Here is a 24736-nt window from a genome sequence, read left to right on the forward strand (position 1 = left end):
TTGTATTCATGTATGTATATTTATTTGTCTAATTTTTATATTTTAATAAAGCAGTTTAGACTACATGAGTGTTTTCTTTATTCTGGATGAATTACATATTCTTTTGTGTCTAGAAAGGGTAAATATGGGCCATATCTAACCCAGAAGTCAGCCACAACTGGGACGGATCTGGGCCACATCTCAGAAATGGCGTGGTTGACATCTGGGCCAGGTGTCGCCCATGCCATTTGTAAGATGTGGCCCAGATCTGGTTCAGTTGTGGCTGACATATGTCAGCCAGACTCAGGTTGAGTCATCGCCGTCATTCCGCGCGGTATGTGGGCCAGAAGAATATGGGAGATGTGGGCCAGAACTGGGCCACATGTCATTTGCTATCTGGGGACGTCTCTCTTGAGATAAGGATCGCAACGGTTTCGGAATGTTTTTCTAGTTTTTAGGAAATGTGAAGAACCTGTATGAGCTTGTCCTGTAGGCAGAAACGGGGTCTACAAGTGCTATTGAAAGATCTAAAGACCTTCAGGACATGAAACAGTAGTCAGTTAGAGACTGGTTTTCTTTGGGAATTCCTTCAAAAAGCCTGCAGACATACATAGATAAAACATACTGTTAACGCTTTCCTAAGATGTTGCTGAAATGGACATTTCTTTTGGGTGAGTAGATTTAGTTTTATTCTGTTCATGTGTGTGGTGAATCTTTTTGTGTCATACTGAAGTGGGATTAGTAGCCAGACTTCTGGGAATATGCGTGTCAGAGACCGTAAGAGCGTTATATGTGTGTGTTGTTTTAAAGAGTATTCTCGTCCATTTCCGTTGTGAGTAATCTTAAACCAGAGATACGCGAAAGCGTGTACTGTACCAAAGTATCGCGTTCATTGTGCACCAACACGACACACACTCACAAACAAAGCCACTTGTATAGTTTACTTGCAAAGTTATATGTTCCTGTTATCCAGTAACAGTTGGCGTCATACTTTTTGGAAGACAAACAAGGTACTTATAAAAATAAATTACAAATATTTTGGTGTTTTTATAATTTTGTGAGTGGAATTGAGTGGATAAAATATAGAAAACCTTTTAATAAAAATACCCCCCCCCCCATCATTCAGAGGCGATGCTTCTTCACCGTTGCTTTGAAAAGTGTATTGCGAGAAGAACTCTCGAACTCTCTCTGAACTCTGAACTGCACGCGCGGCACACACACGTACACGTACGTCCAGCTACAATAATCATATTTATTTGAAACAGCAACCATATATGTCATAAGCATTGATTAAAACAATGATGACAATAATAACATGAAAAAAAAAAAAGTGATGGAACCCCCCCCCTGCCTACGGGCATGTGTGTATATATATATATATATATATATATATATATATATATATATATATATATATATATTTGCTGCCATTACAATATAATATAAAACATTACAATATAAAATTTCTGTAATCTATATAGCCTACCAATCAACAGTTTTATAAGTATTTTTTTTTTTTTTTAAGATGTCTCTTCTGCTCACCAAGCCTGCATTTATTTGATCCAGAATACAGCGAAAGCAGTAATATTGTAAAATAGTTTTACTATTTAAAATAGCTGTGTTCTATTTGAATATATTTTAAAATGTAATTTATTCCTGTGATCCAAGCTGTATTTTCAGCATCATTACTCCAGTCTTCAGTGTCTCATCCTTCAGAAATCATTCTTAATATGCTGATTTGCTATTTATCAATATTAAAAACATACAAAAAGTACATTTTTTCAGTATTCTTTGATGAATAGGATGATCCACAGATCAGCATTTATTTGAAATAAAAAGCTGATAAAGTCATCATTTTACAAGAGATTTATATTTCAGATAAATGCTGCTCTTCTGAACTGTCTATTCATCAAAGAAACCTGAAAAACTTCTACTCAGCTGTTTTCAACATTTTCATAATAAGATTTTTTTTTCTTTTCTTTTTCTTTTTTTTTTCTTAGCAGCAAATCAGAATATCAGAATTATTTCTGAAGGATCATGTGACTGGAGTAATGATGCAAAAAAATTCAGCTTTGGAATCTCAATAAATAACATTTTGAAATATATTAAAATAGAAAACAGCTATTGTCAATTAGCACTGCATTGTGCATATACTTTATCACCTGCTGGAGATTTTTTTGGACTTGAAAAAAAAAACTAAAACAACTGTTTCATAGAGCGATAGCAGGACGCTGTTGCACATATTAGGAGTTTCCTGGTATGAAACTCTGCGTGAGAGCACATGAATGAATGAAACACACACTGCAGGAGAGTTTAGCGCTCCGTGATGTTTATTTCGCCTTCTCGGTCCGGAAAAAACATCAGGTCATTCGCAAACTATCCTGTCTCTTTGAGTTTAAAACTATATTTATTCACACCAGCTCTTGAAAACCTCTATACGAACACATTTGCCCGAAAAAGTGCGGGGGACGAAGTTCCGTGATGATAAGTGGGGTAATCTACGTCCCTGTTACTGTAGTAAAAACTAAAGTTTATTGGTTCACTAATACTAGTTTGCTGTAGCATTCATTAACAAAGTGTAAATACTATAATACAGTATTGTTCAAAATAATAGCAGTACAATGTGACTAACCAGAATAATCAAGGTTTTTCGTATATTTTTTTATTGCTACGTGGCAAACAAGTTACCAGTAGGTTCAGTAGATTCTCAGAAAACAAATGAGACCCAGCATTCATGATATGCACGCTCTTAAGGCTGTGCAATTGGGCAATTAGTTGAATTAGTTGAAAGGGGTGTGTTCAAAAAAATAGCAGTGTGGCATTCAATCACTGAGGTCATCAATTTTGTGAAGAAACAGGTGTGAATCAGGTGGCCCCTATTTAAGGATGAAGCCAACACTTGTTGAACATGCATTTGAAAGCTGAGGAAAATGGGTCGTTCAAGACATTGTTCAGAAGAACAGCGTACTTTGATTAAAAAGTTTATTAGAGAGGGGAAAACCTATAAAGAGGTGCAAAAAATGATAGGCTGTTCAGCTAAAATGATCTCCAATGCCTTAAAATGGAGAGCAAAACCAGAGAGACGTGGAAGAAAACGGAAGACAACCATCAAAATGGATAGAAGAATAACCAGAATGGCAAAGGCTCAGCCAATGATCACCTCCAGGATGATCAAAGACAGTCTGGAGTTACCTGTAAGTACTGTGACAGTTAGAAGACGTCTGTGTGAAGCTAATCTATTTTCAAGAATCCCCCGCAAAGTCCCTCTGTTAAAAAAAAGGCATGTGCAGAAGAGGTTACAATTTGCCAAAGAACACATCAACTGGCCTAAAGAGAAATGGAGGAACATTTTGTGGACTGATGAGAGTAAAATTGTTCTTTTTGGGTCCAAGGGCCACAGGCAGTTTGTGAGACGACCCCCAAACTCTGAATTCAAGCCACAGTACACAATGAAGACAGTGAAGCATGGAGGTGCAAGCATCATGATATGGGCATGTTTCTCCTACTATGGTGTTGGGCCTATTTATCGCATACCAGGGATCATGGATCAGTTTGCATGCCACACAGATGTCAAGTTCCATGCCACACAGATGTCAAGCAGTTTTAAAAAACTGTGGTCATACAACTAAATATTAGTTTAGTGATTCACAGGATTGCTAAATCCCAGAAAAAAAAAAAAAAATGTTTGTACAAAATAGTTTTGAGTTTGTACAGTCAAAGGTAGACACTGCTATTTTTTTGAACACACCCCTTTCAACTAATTGCCCAATTGCACAGCCTTAAGAGCGTGCAAATCATGAATGCTGGGTCTTGTTTGTTTTCTGACAATCTACTGAACCTACTGGTAACTTGTTTGCCATGTAGCAATAAAAAATATACTAAAAACCTTGATTATTCTGGTTAGTCACATTGTACTGCTTTTATTTTGAACAATACTGTATATTCAGTATATTACACTTCACTATAGTAAGGTTCAAAAACACTATAGTATTTACAATGGATTAGATGGAACATAATAAAATGAATATCTGTTTTTATGTAATAGTCTTGCTGGTTATTATTTATAGACGAACAACTGTTGTTCATTCTTAAATCAGTTGAGGATGAGTCATTTGTATTAGGGAAGAAGGGACACCTTGTGGTTGGAGTATTTCACAAACTGGTGATAGAGTCTGAAGAAACAACGAGGCGACGTCTCACTTGAGATGAGGATCGCAACGGTTTCTGAATGTTTTTCTAGTTTTTAGGAAATGTGAAGAACCTGTATGAGCTTGTCCTGTAGGCAGAAACGGGGTCTACAAGTGCTATTGAAAGATCTAAAGACCTTCAGGACATGAAACAGTAGTCAGTTAGAGACTGGTTTTCTTTGGGAATTCCTTCAAAAAGCCTGCAGACATACATAGATAAAACATACTGTTAACGCTTTCCTAAGATGTTGCTGAACGTGTGTGGTGAATCTTTTGAAAAATCAGCAATATGCTTAACATATTACAGTTTGGTGGGGCTCTCTGCTTCTCTTTCTTTTGTAAGATTAAAATCCTTTCAACCACACAAAATAGGTTAAGTATTCAGTTCTAAAATAATTTATCCAGAAGAGAATATAAATAAGTGAGGCGATTAAAAGCAATAACCTTAACTTTTTAATATTGAGGACCTGCGAAATCTTCATTTGATGAATCTACGATTTGACTGCAAATTGCATGCACATTCAATGATGTTATACAGCCATATTTTAATAACTAATTTTTAAAACAGTACGTCATTTTGCATCATTATTTTACATTGTTTTCCTGTCACCCCCAGGTCTCTTTCTGCCGTCATGCAGTGGATGTGCGAGTGGATATACATTTGTTAAAAGGAAATGTGTTGGTAATTGACTTTATTTATGAATAATGTTGTTTGAATAGTAAACGTCTGTATCCCAGATAGTACACATATGTCTGTAAGATGTTTGTTAAAGATCTCTTGATCTGGAAAGCATATGTCTAGAAACATCTTTCAGATGTCAGTTTTACATACATTTTAAATCAGGGCATGATTAATGAGGATAGATCACCCATTCAGTTGATACATTAATGGCTAATTACATTTGTAAAGGACTCTACCAATCAATCTCTTGTTCTCCTTATGTTTCTATATGTGTGTATAACACAATTCAGCAGCAAATTAAGACTGAAGCCAGGATGTGGTTTTCCAAAAAATCTTTACTCCAATTTCAGTTTAATAAAAAATAACTGAAGTCACATAAATCACTATTTACAAAACTAACTTACATCATATTACTCACTTACATTCAGGGCTGGACTGGTAATCTGGCAAACCGGGCAAATGCCCGGTGGGCTGACGCACTTGGGGGCCGGTCGATATAATATATATATATATATATATATATATATATATATATATATATATATATATTTTTTTTTTATTGGACAACGACTGGCCCATAAAGTAGGGATAGCGGCCCATTAGTTAATTTTCCATACTGACACTGGACTGGCCCAATCATCTCTTAACAGGCTCCACACCTCCCCCTCCATTTCTTGTGTCAGATGCAGTCAGTGGCTAAGTGCAGAAACAAGCAGAAGCGCAATGGGGGGGTGCGGAGAAGTTGCGGGCCAAAAAAATAAAAATTCTACTGACATGTTTAGTGCTGTAGCTTCAGTTTCCAAGCCTACAGTACCTGACTACATTTTGCAAGAACAGGTGAACAAAGCACGTGACTAGCCACGGCGGTGCCGGCGGCACCCATATAGAGGTGCAGGTGTCTGATAGTGATATCAAGGAGGGACAGACTGGGCAGGAGAATGTAATAGAAATGGTACGCATGTTACTGTAGTTAGATGATTAACAGGAAGGGAGTGTTAATCAGGGCGGGTGCAGGAGGGTAGTGTGATGATTTAACGTTACATAAATTAATGAATATTATAATAAGATAACATAATCGTTGTCGCTATTATAAAGTCTGTCAGATTTTTACCTACTATTACACTAGCTACTCAGTCAGCTAAAGTCAAATAACACAGCATAAGCTATTTTGCATTGTTTTTGTAGCTAGGTTAGCAGAGTTAGCTTATTCAATTGCAACTTCGACTGACTATTTTAATGTTAACCCTTTAAAACCCGTAATGGACATACGGCCCTTCTCTAGAAAACTTAAATGATGCCATTTGATTATTTTTAATTATTACTCAAAATGGCTGCGTCAAAGCGCCCACGACGAGATACACGTCGTGAGAGAAGTAGCTAACGCATGATATTTGGGGATTAAAAAACCCGCCTTGCATTTTGAAAGCTGTATATTCAACAAAGTAGTTATTTTCTTTTTCTCATGTTTCTAATGAATTTCCAATATCATTTATATGCAATATTAATGGTGAGTGAGTAATTTGAATATCATATATATTATTAGGATGTTTTGTGTGAGTAATTTGGTAGTATAGTTTGTTTTTAACTTTTTTAGAAAAGCCTTTCTAGAGACCTGAGATGCAAATTAGCTTATGCTATACTCTATGTGCAATACATATTTCCCAGTTTTGACTGGGATAATGTTTCTTTTGTACTGTCCCTATACAAATAAACTTATAAATAAAAAATAAATAAATATTTTAAGTGATTTCTCCAACGAAAATGATCAATCTTTTATTTTCACAAAACTGATATAACAAACAGAATCTATTTGGCTTGGTAGTGATTCTTAGACAATCCAAACAATCCTTTTATAGCAGCACATGCTATATATGATTAAGCATTTTAACATCCACAACTTTAACAAATTAAATTGCATATATTATACAGTATTGTTCAAAATAATAGCAGTACAATGTGAGTAACCAGAATAATCAAGGTTTTTCGTATATTTTTTTATTGCTACATGGCAAACAAGTTACCAGTAGGTTCAGTAGATTCTCAGAAAACAAATGAGACCCAGCATTCATGATATGCACGCTCTTAAGGCTGTGCAATTGGGCAATTAGTTGAAAGGGGTGTGTTCAAAAAAATAGCAGTGTTGCATTCAATCACTGAGGTCATCAATTTTGTGAAGAAACAGGTGTGAATCAGGTGGCCCCTATTTAAGGATGAAGCCAACACTTGTTGAACATGCATTTGAAAGCTGAGGAAAATGGGTCGTTCAAGACATTGTTCAGAAGAACAGCGTACTTTGATTAAAAAGTTGATTAGAGAGGGGAAAACCTATAAAGAGGTGCAAAAAATGATAGGCTGTTCAGCTAAAATGATCTCCAATGCCTTAAAATGGAGAGCAAAACCAGAGAGACGTGGAAGAAAACGGAAGACAACCATCAAAATGGATAGAAGAATAACCAGAATGGCAAAGGCTCAGCCAACGATCACCTCCAGGATGATCAAAGACAGTCTAGAGTTACCTGTAAGTACTGTGACAGTTAGAAGACGTCTGTGTGAAGCTAATCTATTTTCAAGAATCCCCCGCAAAGTCCCTCTGTTAAAAAAAAGGCATGTGCAGAAGAGGTTACAATTTGCCAAAGAACACATCAACTGGCCTAAAGAGAAATGGAGGAACATTTTGTGTACTGATGAGAGTAAAATTGTTCTTTTTGGGTCCAAGGGCCACAGGCAGTTTGTGAGACGACCCCCAAACTCTGAATTCAAGCCACAGTACACAGTGAAGACAGTGAAGCATGGAGGTGCAAGCATCATGATATGGGCATGTTTCTCCTACTATGGTGTTGGGCCTATTTATCGCATACCAGGGATCATGGATCAGTTTGCATATGTTAAAATACTTGAAGAGGTCATGTTGCCCTATGCTGAAGAGGACATGCCCTTGAAATGGTTGTTTCAACAAGACAATGACCCAAAACACACTAGTAAACGGGCAAAGTCTTGGTTCCAAACCAACAAAATTAATGTTATGGAGTGGCCAGCCCAATCTCCAGACCTTAATCCAATTGAGAACTTGTGGGGTGATATCAAAAATGCTGTTTCTGAAGCAAAACCAAGAAATGTGAATGAATTGTGGAATGTTGTTAAAGAATCATGGAGTGGAATAACAGCTGAGAGGTGCCACAAGTTGGTTGACTCCATGCCACACAGATGTCAAGCAGTTTTAAAAAACTGTGGTCATACAACTAAATATTAGTTTAGTGATTCACAGGATTGCTAAATCCCAGAAAAAAAAAATGTTTGTACAAAATAGTTTTGAGTTTGTACAGTCAAAGGTAGACACTGCTATTTTTTTGAACACACCCCTTTCAACTAATTGCCCAATTGCACAGCCTTAAGAGCGTGCATATCATGAATGCTGGGTCTTGTTTGTTTTCTGACAATCTACTGAACCTACTGGTAACTTGTTTGCCACGTAGCAATAAAAAATATACTAAAAACCTTGATTATTCTGGTTAGTCACATTGTACTGCTATTATTTTGAACAATACTGTATATTTACATTTGTGTCTGTAGTCATTGTAACTGTTCTTGGTTGTGTCTAACAACACCCTTCAGCTGAGGCCACATTTGTGATTATATTGTACTTAAATCATATAATTATGTCTGGTGTGACTGGAACTTCGTTTAAGAGTTTAAAATGGCTTGACGGGAGACTTTTTGTGATGGATGGAAGAATAGATTTATGGATGCCTGAAGAGAATTATACAGATCTTGTTTTTTCTTTTTCTTGACCAGGTCTGTTCTTGGTGTCTAGTGAATCACTTAAATGTTACATTGGATTTGAACAAAGAAACAACAGCTGAGCACTTTATTTGTTTTAGCACAATATGTTTCTGTCTGTATGTCTCTCACACAAGGGAACTTGCGTAATTGTAGTTCTCTTTTAACTTTGTAATGCTGTTTCCTTTCTGACTGTCTTACAGATATAGATGAGTGTGTGACAGATCCGGGTCTGTGTGGTGATGACGCTCAGTGTTTCAATACACCTGGAAGTTACTACTGCAACTGTAATGAAGGATTTCGATCAGCAGCAGCCAGTTTCACAGTAACATCGGGGGAGTGTAGGGGTACGAGAGTGGATTATGGGATAAAAGAGTCCACTACTATGATTTAAATACTGTAACTAATATCAGCTGCTTCCCCCAACAGATATCAATGAGTGTATTGAGAAAACCCATGAATGCAGAGGTGATATGAAGTGTGTGAACACCATGGGCTCCTTCTTGTGCTTCTGTCCACCTGGATTTCATGAACCAACAACAGGCTCAGGATGTGAAGGTGAGCAGCTTCACTCATAGTGCTTTTTTCATTTGGCTGTTAATCAAACCAAAGAACATCTTTACAATTCAGAAATCACCTTTTTTCATTAAAGGTCTGTGTTTACTTTCCAGAAATTAGGTTTGTTTACCATTAGTGCCATGTTGTTAAAACTGTGCTTATATCTATAACTAAAAAGGCCTGTATTAGATAAAAACACAGGGATTTTTATACATTATGTTGGCTTTCCCCCAAAGCCCCAGTTAATTCCTGACCCTGATTATAACTATCCAATATCCATGTGATGCATTTAACAGTTTTAAGCATATAATATAAGTTCTCAGAATCAGTTCTTGCCACCAGATCAGAGGAAGAAAAACAATTATATGCCATGAAACTGTAGTATGCTACTTCTCAACATAATTTGCAATATGACTTTGCATGCAGGTACCATTAATTTATCACCTAACCAATGAAAACATTATATTTGCCTTTGCAAAACATGTTAAAACATCGGATTGAAAGGATGTTTATTTGTCACTCCAGAAATAGATCAAGGTGAGTTGCATTATGACATATTGCATCTCATGCCGTGAGCTCTGATGTTTGACAAATGTTTTAGATAATCTTGGGTTTGTCATAGAAAAGGAGACTTTGCAAACAGTACGAGTTCCCTCAACATAACCTCATTTAGTCTGGCTGATGGAATCATTAACAAAGTCCACTTAGATGTTTGCACATGAAGTGATAAATGTGTTTCCCAGCGTCTCTCTAACTGCTATCATCACAAATTAATTTGCATATATTATATATTTACATTTGTGTCTGTAGTCATTGTAACTGTTCTTGGTTGTGTCTAACAACACCCTTCAGCTGAGGCCACATTTGTGATTATATTGTACTTAAATCATATAATTATGTCTGGTGTGACTGGAACTTCGTTTAAGAGTTTAAAATGGCTTGACGGGAGACTTTTTGTGATGGATGGAAGAATAGATTTATGGATGCCTGAAGAGAATTATACAGATCTTGTTTTTTCTTTTTCTTGACCAGGTCTGTTCTTGGTGTCTAGTGAATCACTTAAATGTTACATTGGATTTGAACAAAGAAACAACAGCTGAGCACTTTATTTGTTTCAGCACAATATGTTTCTGTCTGTATGTCACTCACACAAGGGAACTTGCGTAATTGTAGTTCTCTTTTAACTTTGTAATGCTGTTTCCTTTCTGATTGTCTTACAGATATAGATGAGTGTGTGACAGATCCGGGTCTGTGTGGTGATCATGTTCAGTGTTTCAATACACCTGGAAGTTACTACTGCAACTGTAATGAAGGATTTCGATCAATAACAGCCAATTTCACAGCAACATCGGGGGAGTGTAGGGGTACGAGAGAGGATTATGGGATAAAAGAGTCCACTACAATGATTTAAATACTGTTACTAATATCAGCTGCTTCCCCCAACAGATATCAATGAGTGTATTGAGAAAACCCATGAATGCAGAGGTGATATGAAGTGTGTGAACACCATGGGCTCCTTCATGTGCGTCTGTCCACCAGGATTTCATGAACCAACAACAGGCTCAGGATGTGAAGGTGAGCAGCTTCACTCATAGTGCTTTTTTCATTTGGCTGTTAATCAAACCAAAGAACATCTTTACAATTCAGAAATCACCTTTTTTCATTAAAGGTCTGTGTTTACCTTCCAGAAATTAGGTTTGTTTACCATTAGTGCCATGTTGTTAAAACTTTAGTTTAGTCTGGCTGATGGAATCATTAACAAAGTCCACTTAGATGTTTGCACATGAAGTGATAAATGTGTTTCCCAGCGTCTCTCTAACTGCTATCATTTAACTACTTTACATGTGAACACGTTTGTCTGTGTGTGTGTGTGTGTCGGCTGCAGATGTGGATGAGTGTGTTTCCTCAGTGTGTGGAGTTCACAGCAGCTGCATTAACACACTTGGCAGCTTCCGCTGCATCTGTTCTCCAGGGTTTCTCAAACATGAGAACGGCTCCTGTACAGGTGAGCATCTATCCTGCAGCATAAATGGCTGCCCACTGCTCCGGGTGTGTGTGTGTGTGTGTTCACTGCTGTGTGTGTACACTTTGGGTGGGTTAAATGCAGAACACAAATTCTGAGTATGGGTCACCATACTTGGCTGAATGTCACGTCACTTAATTTAGTTGGCCTCTTCACCCTTTTAATAATTCAAAGTAATTTGCTTCTAAATAATTGCCATGTTGTTTCATAGCAAACATTTGTGCTTTGCCTAATCAAACCTTGAAGTAGTAGAGGAGATTACACTTTCTGATTATAACTCATGATGAATGAAGTTTATGAGGTGGTGACCCTTTAGTATATTGAATGTCATTCAACTATTACTGAACAAAAGTCCCACTAAACAAATAAAAGAGTAATACTTCAGTGTTGAAAAAAAAAAAGAACTCTACCGGCTCAGGCTTTTAGACATGAACACTTAATATAAAATCATCAACAGTGGTGACATTTTTTCATACTGCAGTGCAGGATGGTAATTTTTTCTATGGTTTTACCAACCATGCATTGCAGCATGAAGCAGCTGGTTGATTATTACCATTGTCAAGATGATGGATGTTGATGACTCATCATATAAATAACAGCTAATAGCTGCTCACTGCTTAATACTGATCTCTCTGTCTCACAACACTTCACACATTGCTACATAGAAACATCAAACAGAAACTCAAGAATCAAGAGCCTAACTAGAGCAAACACTGATCTCCATGATGGTGACACAATTTTAACCAATAAAACATCAACATGTGATCCTCTGTAATTCTCAATAACAGTACTTGTTCATCACTAAAGCACAATTATCCTCTTTGAGGACTTGGGATCTGACTTGAAGAATTGGTTGTGACTTGAAAAGGCCAAGTCTGCCCACCTAATCTAAATTCTAACAATATTATTAAATAAAACAATAATATAATAGGAATCGATATTCATCCATCTTCTCTCTCTCACAGACAAAGATGAATGTAAAGATGTTCCTGATGTTTGTGGCACAAACGCCAACTGCTCCAATCATCAGGGCAGCTACAGCTGTAAATGGAGACTTTGCAAACAGTATGAGTTGCCTCGACATAACCTCATTTAGTCTGGCTGATGGAATCATTAACAAAGTCCACTTAGATGTTTGCACATGAAGTGATAAATGTGTTTCCCAGCGTCTCTCTAACTGCTATCATTTAACTACTTTACATGTGAACACGTTTGTCTGTGTGTGTGTGTGTGTGTCGGCTGCAGATGTGGATGAGTGTGTTTCCTCAGTGTGTGGAGTTCACAGCAGCTGCATTAACACACTTGGCAGCTTCCGCTGCATCTGTTCTCCAGGGTTTCTCAAACATGAGAACGGCTCCTGTACAGGTGAGCATCTATCCTGCAGCATAAATGGCTGCCCACTGCTCCGGGTGTGTGTGTGTGTGTGTGTTCACTGCTGTGTGTGTACACTTTGGGTGGGTTAAATGCAGAGCACAAATTCTGAGTATGGGTCACCATACTTGGCTGAATGTCACATCACTTAATTTAGTTGGCCTCTTCACCCTTTTAATAATTCAAAGTAATTTGCTTCTAAATAATTGCCATGTTGTTTCATAGCAAACATTTGTGCTTTGCCTAATCAAACCTTGAAGTAGTAGAGGAGATTACACTTTCTGATTATAACTCATGATGAATGAAGTTTATGAGGTGGTGACCCTTTAGTATATTGAATGTCATTCAACTATTACTGAACAAAAGTCCCACTAAACAAATAAAAGAGTAATACTTCAGTGTTGAAAAAAAAAAGAACTCTACCGGCTCAGGCTTTTAGACATGAACACTTAATATAAAATCATCAACAGTGGTGACATTTTTTCATACTGCAGTGCAGGATGGTAATTTTTCTATGGTTCTACCAACCATGCATTGCAGCATGAAGCAGTTGGTTGATTATTACCATTGTCGAGATGATGGATGTTGATGACTCATCATATAAATAACAGCTAATAGCTGCTCACTGCATAATACTGATCTCTCTGTCTCACAACACTTCACACATTGCTACATAGAAACATCAAACAGAAACTCAAGAATCAAGAGCCTAACTAGAGCAAACACTGATCTCCATGATGGTGACACAATTTTAACCAATAAAACATCAACATCTGATCCTCTGTAATTCTCAATAACAGTACTTGTTCATCACTAAAGCACAATTATCCTCTTTGAGGACTTGGGATCTGACTTGAAGAATTGGTTGTGACTTGAAAAGGCCAATTCTGCCCACCTAATCTAAATTCTAACAATATTATTAAATAAAACAATAATATAATAGGAATCGATATTCATCCATCTTCTCTCTCTCACAGACAAAGATGAATGTAAAGATGTTCCTGATGTTTGTGGCACAAACGCCAACTGCTCCAATCATCAGGGCAGCTACAGCTGTAAATGCCATGAGGGTTACAGTAACTATGGCAATAGCCAATCAAAATGCACTGGTGAGTGTTCAGTTTGTATGTGCACATTAGTGTTCATGGTGTAGATGCTGACGTGGGAAACAATGAACTGTTTTGTTGTTGTGTGCAGAGATGAGCTGCGACCACTTTGAGTCTGACACAGAGGACACGCCTGCAAAGGTAGAACGACTCCTCATGATTATTTTGTTAGAACTTAGTTAAAAATCAGTCTTTAGAGTTTGGTTTCTGTGTTTCTTCTAGTTGAAGACTTTACTGGCACTGTTGAGGAGCAGCTGTGAGTCTATGCGTGGCCCAAACAGCCATCAGATAGGAGAGCAGTTACTGGAGGTTAAACAAACAGCCCTCTTCCTCTTTCTGCTTGCTTCTGCATTTCTCAGTTTGACCGGGAATATTCCTCTAAATCTCTCTTTGTTTGACAGAACTTGTTTACTTTCACTGACGAGCTGCTGTCGGGTGGAAACATCGCTGACGGGAAGATGCTGAATCATTGTCTGGACGCGGTGGAGAACAGCATGCGTCTGATTGGACCTCAGCTGAAAGAGCCTGTGACCAGGATGGAGACACACAACACCTGTGAGAAACAACATGCATTACACATTAATTGTGTTTCTGGTCTTCAATCAGTGAAAATATTCTTAAACCAAAAACTTTACTTTAGATGTGATGTGTAAAATTAGGTTCATAAAACTTGCAGAAACTCTGATTACTGAATGGAAATACTGTTGTGAAAAATATATTTTATTATGAACACAGATTTTCACACATTTGTAATTGTTTAGGACTGAAATCAGTTCTGTGTAGTAGGGCTGTGCAAAAAATCGAACGCGATTTTCATGCACATCTCATCAGTAAAGACACTCCTTTAATTAGAAGTATTATCTCCAGCACGTGTGTTCAGATCAGGGTTGCCAGGTTTTCAGAACAAATCCTGCCCCGGTGCTTCTCAAAACTGGTCCAAAACTAATCGCGATTCCAGGAGGTTCCCATATTTTAAAAAAAAATGCTTCCCGGGGTTAAAATATACGTTTTTTTGGCATGGTTGTCATGGTAAAATTCGCATTTTAGGGGCTAAATATCTCGTTATTGGTATTGGGGTTGCTTGAACTTTTGGACTAGTTTTGAGAAGCAACTGGGCAGGATTTGTTGTGAAAACCTGGCAACCCTGATATGAACACACGTGCTGGAGATAATACTTCTAATTAAAAGAGCGTCTTTACTGATGAGATGTGCATGAAAATCACATTCGATTTTTTTCCACAGCCTTACTGTGTAGACATTCGGGGGTATTCGGGGATGCGATATATCACAGTAATTAATATGCACTATATTGTTATCGTGGGCACTTCTAAATCCTGTGAATAATTATATATATTACAAATTATTCAGACTTTGGAATGCATTTTAAGAATACTATTCCCATCAGCTGGTCAAAATGCACAACACTGCCGTATGATGCTTAAAAGACACAAATGGCTTTGGTGTAAAAAAAAAAAAAAAAAAAAAACATGCATGAGAAGCACATGGGAACATGTGAGAGACGTGCTGAATGAAAAAAACATTCACTCTCTGACAGCAGATGGAGCTAAACTGCAGAAAAATAGCAGCTTTTACTCTGGAAACCCCATAAATAAAGCAGCTGTGCTACTTTCTAAAACGTATTTAAATAGCCATTCAGAATTGTGGATTTGCAATGGTGTTCATCACAGCCAAATACTTAAATGTTTAGACTTAATAGGCTATTTATTTTCAAACTTCTTTTTTCATTTTAATCTGGACTACAACATGCCCTAGAGTTTAGATTCTTTATTGTTAATTCACACTTTACATTAGGGCTTCATTAGTTAACATTAGATAATTAACTGCGAACACTTTATACATACACTTATTTATCTAACACACATACTTAGTATACACTTAAATTTTGCACATAATATACATGTACATACATAACTGCATTTTGTAAATTATACCTGCCTACAATTGCCAATTTGTATATTGTCATTCACTATCTACTTATTTGTATTTTTTATTCTTTCATTATGTGTTTTATGTTCTGTCGCTGTCATTCTGTTGTACTGAGGAGCTTCTGTCACAAAAACAAATTCCTCGTATGTGTAAACATACTTGGCAATAAAGCTCATTCTGATTCTGATTCTGATTAATTAGTTAACATAAACTGCCAATGAAAAATTATTCCGAACATTCATTAATCTTAGATATTCCAATATTTAATAAGACGTTGTTAAAATCAAAAGATGCAACTGTGTTATTTAATGACATAACATGAACTAAGACTTGTATTTTTTAAACAAAGATTAATAACTAATTCTGTAGCAAATGAAGCTAGTGCTCATTGTGAATGTTAATGGTTAACAAATGACGTCTTCTTTTAAAGTAATACCTGTTGGTCTTTATAGTTCTTTTGCACATTAATCTGTGTAAAACTTTTAACTTTATATTTTTCTGTATTGCTTTATTGTATTTAAATGTTCAGTTATTTTTGTTATACTGTATTATGACCCCTTTTTCAAATTTCAATACCATGATTATACCGTGATAAAAGCAAAGGCAAATAATCGCAACAGGAAAATATGATACCGGCATATCCCTAGTTCTGTGTGATCATGTGATTGACAGTTGCTGAAGTTGCAGTCATGCGGGGGCAGACTCCACCCAGTGGGCGTGTCACTCTGAGCACAGACTCCGCCCTCTTCAGCACCAGCTGGGAAACAGTTGTAGGCAAATCATATCCAGGTACAACTAAAACCAGTGCACATATATGTACCAATGAAACCATCAGCACTTTCATGAGGAGATCTTCTCTTGGTCACAGGTTTTGCATTTGCGGCTCTGGTCAGTTATAAAGATCTGAACTCATCCAGTGATCTGCTCCACAAGATGAGCAATGAGAGATCAGACGATAAAGAGAGAAGTGTCACTTATCAACTCAACTCTAAAGTGGTGACGGCCGTCGTCAGTAATGAAGAAACCAAGCAGCTGTCAGAGTCGGTGACGCTCGTCTTTAGACACGTGGAGGTGAAGATACTGACAGATCAGCTTATGACCAGCACAAGATCTCACTGGACACATTTCATTTGTAGAAAATCTAACATTCATGTATTTTTTTCCGTTTTCTGAACTGTCAATCAATATTCAGGAAAGAGTGGAGTCTGAGGGCATGGCTTACTCTTGTGTGTACTGGGATGAGACTGAGGGGGCGTGGTCTGGGCGGGGCTGTAAGAGGACTGAGTCTAACAGCACTCATACAGTGTGTTCCTGCTCTCATCTCAGTAGTTTCGCTGTGCTCATGGCTCTCTATCCTGTCCAGGTACATCTGTGAGCCAGAAAACAGGGGTTTAACATATTTAATTCAGATTCTAGATTAAATGTTGATGATTTTCCCTCTTCCTCTCCTCCAGGACGCATTTGATTTGGTGTTGATCACACAAGTGGGTTTGGCTCTGTCTCTGGTCTGTTTATTTCTCTGCATCCTGACTTTCAAGTTCTGCCACTCTATCCAAGGAACCCGAACCAGCATTCATCTCCATCTGAGCATCTGTCTCTTCATTGCAGACCTCATCTTCCTCTGTGGGATCACCAGTACTCACAATCAGGTGTGTCTGAGTGCAAAAACTACAGCTAACAGGAAACATTCTCAGAACTCTGGCCAACATTCCGGAAAGGTTCTCTCAAAGTTACAAACAAACATTCTTCCAGTAACTTTAATAGAACATGTTCAAAATTATATGCTCTTGAATTATGGTCTCAAAACATAAGCACAAAAACATCTTTAATTCATTCATGGATTGTTTACCTGAAACCGTTGTAGGTGGACGTTACTAGATATTAGTGGTCGACCGATATATCGCCATGGCTGATGTACTACTCGTTTGCCATCAGCATTAAGGAAATACGCATTTATATAAATTAAACAAATCTTTGAATGGCTGATGGACATTTAATTTGCAAACTTAATCAAATCCATCTGTGAGATCTTGTGAAGATTGTTCATTTTTATCCAGCATGATCACATGTTCTATGCATGACGGTCGGTCCTTGTGACCTTAATGCTCTAAACATTTTAAACTCATGATTTCAAATTATGCTGTGCTTTATGCACTTGCCCACTGTCATATTCGTGTCCTTTTCTCTGTGTGCTGTTTGTTAAATCAGTGTTACCCTGGCTTTATTTGAAAAATATCTTTCCCAATGGACATAAACTTACCAGAATACTGAGTGCTCTGTTGGTTACAGTGTTTACTTACTTTATAAAGAGATACTCCACTGCAAAATCAGCATTTAATTAAACCTTTTGTCGAGTCCGTCTGCTTGGGTGTGGTAGACGGTTGTCTGTAGCTGCTTTATCCAGAGTAGCCGGCAGATATCAGCCATTATTCGGGTCATAAATGGGGTTCCCTGATCGGTCAGGATCTCCGCTGGGATGCCGACTCAGCTAAAGAAAAGGAACAGCTTACTTGCGATGTTCTTGGCAGTGTCGTAGTCTACGATCGTCAGGATGTGCTTGTGTCCCCGGGCTGACTTTGGCAATGGCCCTACCACATCCATTCAGATGCACTCAAATGACACCTCTATGATGGGCAGCGGAATGAGTGGTGTGGGGGGAGACGGTCTCGGTGTGGTCTTTTGGCAGATGGGGCACGCCTGAAAAAAAACCCACTTTACCTCGGCTTCTAGGCCGGGCCAATGGAATCGATCCCGGATGCGTTAGCCATGCCGAGATGCCCTGCCAAGGGATGGGCAAGCGCTAGCTGCAATACGGTCTCAGTCTTGGGATTAGGATTTTGGGAAGGGGACTCACCATCTTTCCCGCTATCCGAGGCCAAGAGAAGGGGCGGCAGAGTTTTTTTCCTGCGCGCCAACAGAGTCTCAAATCCCGGCCAGTCCCTCCCTAGCAGAACCGGCCCTGGCAGATCCTTTACCATCCCAACTTCTACGGGATAGTTTCCAGGTGATGCTGAATTAGTTACACGGCGGGCTGGCACCTGCCGCGTGTCACCATAGATGCAGGCAATCGGCAGCAGGGACTTAGCTTCTCCACAGGGAAGTAAGATGTGCGCTTGGACGAGGCTAACAGCACTACCGTTGATTTTTATCCTTGCCTCGGGGGCTCTAGGTGGCAGATCTTTATGAAGAACACAGCCTACCTGCCATGTCCAAGCGGGAGTGGATGAGGACACTGTGGGCAGTGGCTCATCCCATGGATTGGGGAGACTGGCCTGTCTACTGGCCACGTGATGCCCTTCGTTACGCACTGCTCCTGGACCACCCTCTGGGACCATGGCGGTGCTTGCTCCGTAGCCTCACGGTGGTGGGCCGCCTCCGCCAATTTGATCGCCTCTGATAATTCCAGCGTTGTCTTAAGATTTTGCATTCCGATGGTGACAGGGCAGGGCTTGGACGAGGCGATTAACCACCATGCGTTCCGTTACCTGGCTGGCTGTGGGCTCTCCATCCATGAGCCAATGCTGGGTGAGTCGTGAGAGCTCAGTGGCCTTAGTCTCTAGCATAGAGGAGTCTCACCCCCTTCACCATGCCTTGAATGGCTTATCTGGCCATCACTGAACGAGCCGCAGCTGTGGCCGATCAGCCTGTGACGTGCGGATGCAGGTGCTCCTTGTCCATTTCCAGGGCAACGCTGATAGTCGGTTGGGACGCTCATCACACTATTTATGTATTTGTGAAAAATACATTATCATCTAAAGTATGTTTATTTTACACATTTAATTTTTCGCCTATCGGCCGAAGCTTTCCAGGATATCAAAAAAATCCAATATCGGTCGACTACTACTACATATTTTAGAATGTTTAGAAAACATTCTAAAGTAACATTACTGTAATGTTTGCAAAATTGTAAACATTTTATGTAAATATTTGCGTAACCAAGAAGAATCAATAAATAATTTAAATCATAATTTACTGGTATTGTGTGAATAACATTGTGGATGTAATCAACAAAAATATAACTGTAATTTGATTATGAGCATTTTAAAATGTAATATAATCTAATTATGAGTATTTAATGTAGATTACATGTAATCAGTTACTACGCAGCCCTGGTAATACACAGATTAACATTTACTCTTAGCAATCCTGAGGATGCCCTGACGTGTGTTTCTCTCTCAGGTAGCGTGTGGGATTGTGGCCGGTCTGCTTCATTTCTTCTTCTTGTCTGCGTTCTGCTGGATGCTGCTGGAGGGAGTTCAGCTCTACCGGATGGTTGTGCTTGTGTTTCACACCACATTAAAACACCTCTACATGTATTTGGTGGGATACGGAGTCCCTCTCGTCATCGTCACCATCTCTGCCATCGCCTTCCCAGCAGGTTATGGGACCAGTAGACAGTGAGTGTCTGCATCCAGCACTGTTTATTTGTAGAAGTGTGTCTGCAGAAGGCATTATATCACTTTGGTATGCATTTTGATCTCAAAGTACGCTGGTACAATTTGTCTAAACTATGCAAACACCTGGTGACACCTCTGTTCATGCGCAGTATTCAAAACAATCAACAGCAAAAGAATGAAGAGTTCTACCTGTCAGAGCCAATTTTGGTTTTGCTTTTAAATAATTACTGAGCATTTTATTTCTCTCCAAGCTGGCTCTGTTTGTGTGTGCACTGAGATGAGGAAACACCTGAGAAACAACACGAGCCTTGTATCTTCCCTTGTAATGACTGTAATCTCATGTGGCTTCTTATCACATAATTGTGCAGAAATACATTCTATAAACTGTGATAAAGATGTCGATTAGCAATTGATTATAAATATACTTAATTATTAAAATACCAGAGGTGGTTTTAAGAATACATATAAACATTGCCACAGTAGAGAGTTTATTGTCTTAATGTTCTTTTTGAATGTCATCACTCAAAGCGTTTCTATCATCTTTTGTTCAGTTTCAACAAAATGTAATTTTTGTCCATATTAGGGATTTCCTTGAGCGTCCTGAGCTCTATTACTTATGTGACGCATATTGGGATTTTCTGCGCGAGGGTGCCATGAAACGGACATTGCATTTGTTTATAGCACTAAATAATGTCAAATCCAAAAAAATAATAATAATAATAATACTTTTCTCAAAATAAATTTCAAGTAGAAATATGATAGACAATGTTTTCATGACTTAATACAAATAGTTTTAATTAAAGTGCACTGGAGTTTTTTTTTTTTCTTTTTTTAAATAGCATTTAAAAATAGAATTGTTAAAAAGAACTAAACCAAAAACTGTGGTTAAAAAAACAAGGTGTTTATTGAACTGTGGGCTGACTGTATTTTTCATCCCTACTGTTTACTCTTAAACACTGTATAACAGAAGAAAAAAATTCCACGTTTGGCAGGTCTGCTTTTATCAGTAATTCATATCTAGGCTTCAGAAACACTCCTTCAGCCGCCTCATGGTCAAACATCAACTCAGGAGCTGTAAATCCAGTTTAATCATTCACAGAGTCTGAGATGTAATGCCATTCCAGTCACAATCTGTTATCATCATAATAACTTCCATGGGCGGGTGACATGTTTAATATGAGGAAGATACACAGGCAAGATCTAATCAGGATTCATCTGTTTTAAAATTAGACTTGCAGTCTGACTGAACTTTCTGTGGAAGAGCAAAGAAAGTCAGTAGGGCATGAAGATTATTATAATTAACTAAAACGAAATCTAAACCCTTAAAAATATAGTCTTGAAAAATAAGCTAGTAGCATTTTTCATTTTCATTTAAATGAACTTATACTAAATCCAAAATAAGTATTAATCAAAACTTATATAGAAATACTCAAATTATAAACAATTATAAAAAAAGTGTCAAATTATTAATGCAAACCATATTTAAAAAAAAATAATAATGAAAAAAAAACACATTTAGTTAAATCTTTAAAATGAAAATATAAAAATAAAAACTATCTTTAATAGTATATCAAGGACATCAAAATAGCTGTGTCGGAGGTGTGAGTCGGAAGTAATGTGAATGAGGGATGAGCGAGTCTTTTGTATGTCGTAATCATCATCTTATCCTAATGTGTGTTGCAGCTGCTGGCTCTCTCTCGATCTTTACTTCATCTTGAGTTTCTTCGTGCCAGTCTGCATCGTCATGAGCCTCAATTGTTTCTTCTTCATCATCACTGTCTGGAAACTGGCCCAGAAGTTATCCAGCCTCAATCCAGACCTCTCCAGCCTCCACAAGATCAGGTCTGAGTGTGTTCTTATCCCCAAACTGATTCAGGCATGATTTTACATCTGTCAGTGGTTTTGATGAAGTATATTTGGTGTGTAGGAGTTTCACGGTGACCGCTGTGGCTCAGTTGTGTGTTCTCGGAGGAACGTGGGTCTTCGGCTTCTTCCTCTTCCAGGAGGACGGGACTGAAGTCATGTTGTACCTCTTCACGATCTTAAACAGCCTGCAGGGGGCGTTCATCTTCATCATGCACTGCCTGCTGTCCAAACCGGTATCTAAAACACATCATGACTCAGAAACCACATGGTGACACACTCACCCACTGAACTTCTGCTAACGGGTTTGTTTTAGATTTAACATCTCAGTGGTTTAAAGTAATAGTTCACCTAAAAATAAAAATGTTTCACTTTTCCAACCACATAAGGAGAAATTTACAAAGTATCTCACTCGTGGTTGTCTGTATGATGGCAGTTGATGACATTCTTCAAGCTTTAAGAAAAATTATGCAGAAGCGACACAGCAATCTGAATTAGTGGTTTACCGATATTTGCAGTTTTTATATTACTGGCATTGACCGATAAAATTTGCTGTTGGCCGATAAGTGTTACAAGCGGCTTTTATTTAGGAAGTGACCAAACCTTTTGACAGTGCTAAGGAAGGCGCATCTGAGCACAGATTCAAGCATAATGTTTAAGTTCTTGATTTATCAAACTGTGCTGTGCTATATCCAATTTTTATATTCAGTTGGTATCCATGTTATATTTACTTCATGCATATCCCCAGTACTTTATTTGGGTGAACTGTTGGTTACAGCATTTACTTCCTTTTTATTCACGATTTAAACAATTTCATTATTTGTGACAAATACTACATTAGGATTATTACAGATTTATTTTTGGTCTACAATTTACAAAATGTATAAAAACTGTAAATTTCAGTCTTTCATGGTTATGCATGTTATTTACATAGTGTAACATCATATATGTGACCCTGGGGCACAAAACTAGTCTGAAATCTCTGGGGTATATTTGTAGCAAGAGCCAAAAACACATTGTATGGGTCAAAAATCATTAGAATATTAAGTAAAGATCCTGTTCTATGAAGATATTTTCTAAATTTCCTACCATAAATATATCAAAACGTAATGTTTGATTATTAATATGCATTGCTAAGAACTTCATTTGAACAACTTTAAAGATGATTTTCTCAATATTTAGATTTTTTTGCTCCCTCAGATTCCAGATTTTCAAATAGTTGTATCTCAGACAAATATTGTCCTCCGAACAAACCACACATCAATGGAAAGCTTGTTTATTCAACTTTAAGATGTTGTATAAATCTCAATTTTGAAAAATATATACTTAAGGTCACATATATCATATTTTATTAAGCCATCCTGCTTTCTAATATATCAGCATCAGCCAAAAAAAGAAATCCATATTGGTCGGCCATTAGCCAATGCATATGATTGGAGCTGCTCAGAAATACCTGTAATTTATTTAGCCAAATATAATTTAATTTGCATGTTTGAATCCTTCAGGTCAGGACGGAGTATTACACCCTGTTTGTCCGAATGTGTCCACACAAGAAGAAAGTGGAATACAGTATCAGCAGCATTCAGGTGTGTGTGTGTGTGTGTGTTTCAGACATTATAGCAGTGTTTCTGGTTCTTCAGCTTCTTCATTCTTCCTTGACTCTTACAGAAACCTCTACGGAGCGAAGACAGCACAGGAGAGTCCAAGATATAAAGCACTTGTCATATTCTGATTTTACCAACCCTTAAGCACTTGAACAGTTTTGTAAAAAATGAAGATTATCCACAAAGCTTCAGTTTGACAGGAGGTCGTCAATTCGTCCTCCTTATTCCTGTCCAATCAGAAGATCTGAAAACTGCTGAACTTTAGAAAGAATATATATATATATATATATATATATATATATATATATGCTTTATTTACAGTTATAAGCTTGTCATCTGAACGGCTAAAATGGTTCCTGAATTTATTTTGTTATTAAAATGTATTTTGAAAAAGATTATTGTTTTAAGCTTTAATATTTCTAGTCAGTTTTTCTCTTGGTTTTGTCAATTAATTGTAACAACCGTGTTTGATATTAATTAGTAACTGACATAAATAATTTAATTATTAAGATCTGGTATTATTATTCTTAAATAACTCAAAGATTGCAGTTGTTAAACATGATATTTTTCAATGCAAATACAGAGAGAACTAATGAATACACAAATAAAACTGAGTGGAAGCAAGTGAAAGTGTTGGGATTTCTGGGAAATGAGCAGGAAAACAAAAACTTGTGGAAAACCGGAGAGAAGCTTTTGGAAAAGGTGAAATAAACATCTAAAGGCCAGATGGACAGAGACTCCGAGGGTGCAAGGTGACAGAGGAAATCAATGTGATTTTGAAAGATTACAGAAATCACATCTGTTTCGTAATATGGAGCTGAAATTGACTTTTCTGGACGAGTAGATAGTTTCACTTTCATCTTCTGACATTTAAGTGTTTTCAACTGATTATTCTGTGATATTCTGTCTCCCCCTTCAGGTCGAAGCCAAGCAACGCACATATTTTAACATCAATGTGCACGTTTTTCTGTTTTTGGACGACAAACGTAACCTCTGCAGGATGATCGGAGAATGCGGGAGAAAGATTGATAAATCATTAATAATCATGACCCATAAAAACACTAGGATCACATGTTGGTGTGTGGATTTATTCTCTAGTTGTTTTATTATTAAGTGTGTGCAGGTATTTTGGTTTAGTTCACATTAGACTGTGAAGGTCATTCATTTTATAATTGCAATAAATAAATAACAGTTAGTATAGAAGCTAAAACATTTCTTCCTCTGGATCTGTAACCACTAATT

General features: G+C 37.6%; 1 protein-coding gene across 1 annotated transcript; it reads left to right on the forward strand.

The window, feature by feature from the left end:
- Positions 1-383: 383 nt before the first annotated feature.
- Positions 384-24565, forward strand: LOC127949425 (adhesion G protein-coupled receptor E5). The gene is made up of 18 exons (XM_052546670.1): positions 384-650; positions 4783-4848; positions 8829-8972; positions 10630-10758; positions 11069-11188; positions 13555-13686; positions 13775-13824; positions 13906-13992; positions 14085-14238; positions 16303-16419; positions 16499-16701; positions 16823-16993; positions 17085-17279; positions 19810-20027; positions 21711-21869; positions 21955-22126; positions 23396-23476; positions 23559-24565. Exons 1-18 carry the CDS (start codon positions 623-625, stop codon positions 23601-23603), a joined length of 2271 nt encoding a protein of 756 aa, XP_052402630.1. The 5' UTR covers positions 384-622; the 3' UTR covers positions 23604-24565.
- The last annotated feature ends 171 nt before the right edge of the window (positions 24566-24736 follow it).

This window comes from Carassius gibelio, chromosome B1 (assembly GCF_023724105.1).
Source record: "Carassius gibelio isolate Cgi1373 ecotype wild population from Czech Republic chromosome B1, carGib1.2-hapl.c, whole genome shotgun sequence".
In the NCBI taxonomy this organism is placed as follows: domain Eukaryota; kingdom Metazoa; phylum Chordata; class Actinopteri; order Cypriniformes; family Cyprinidae; genus Carassius; species Carassius gibelio.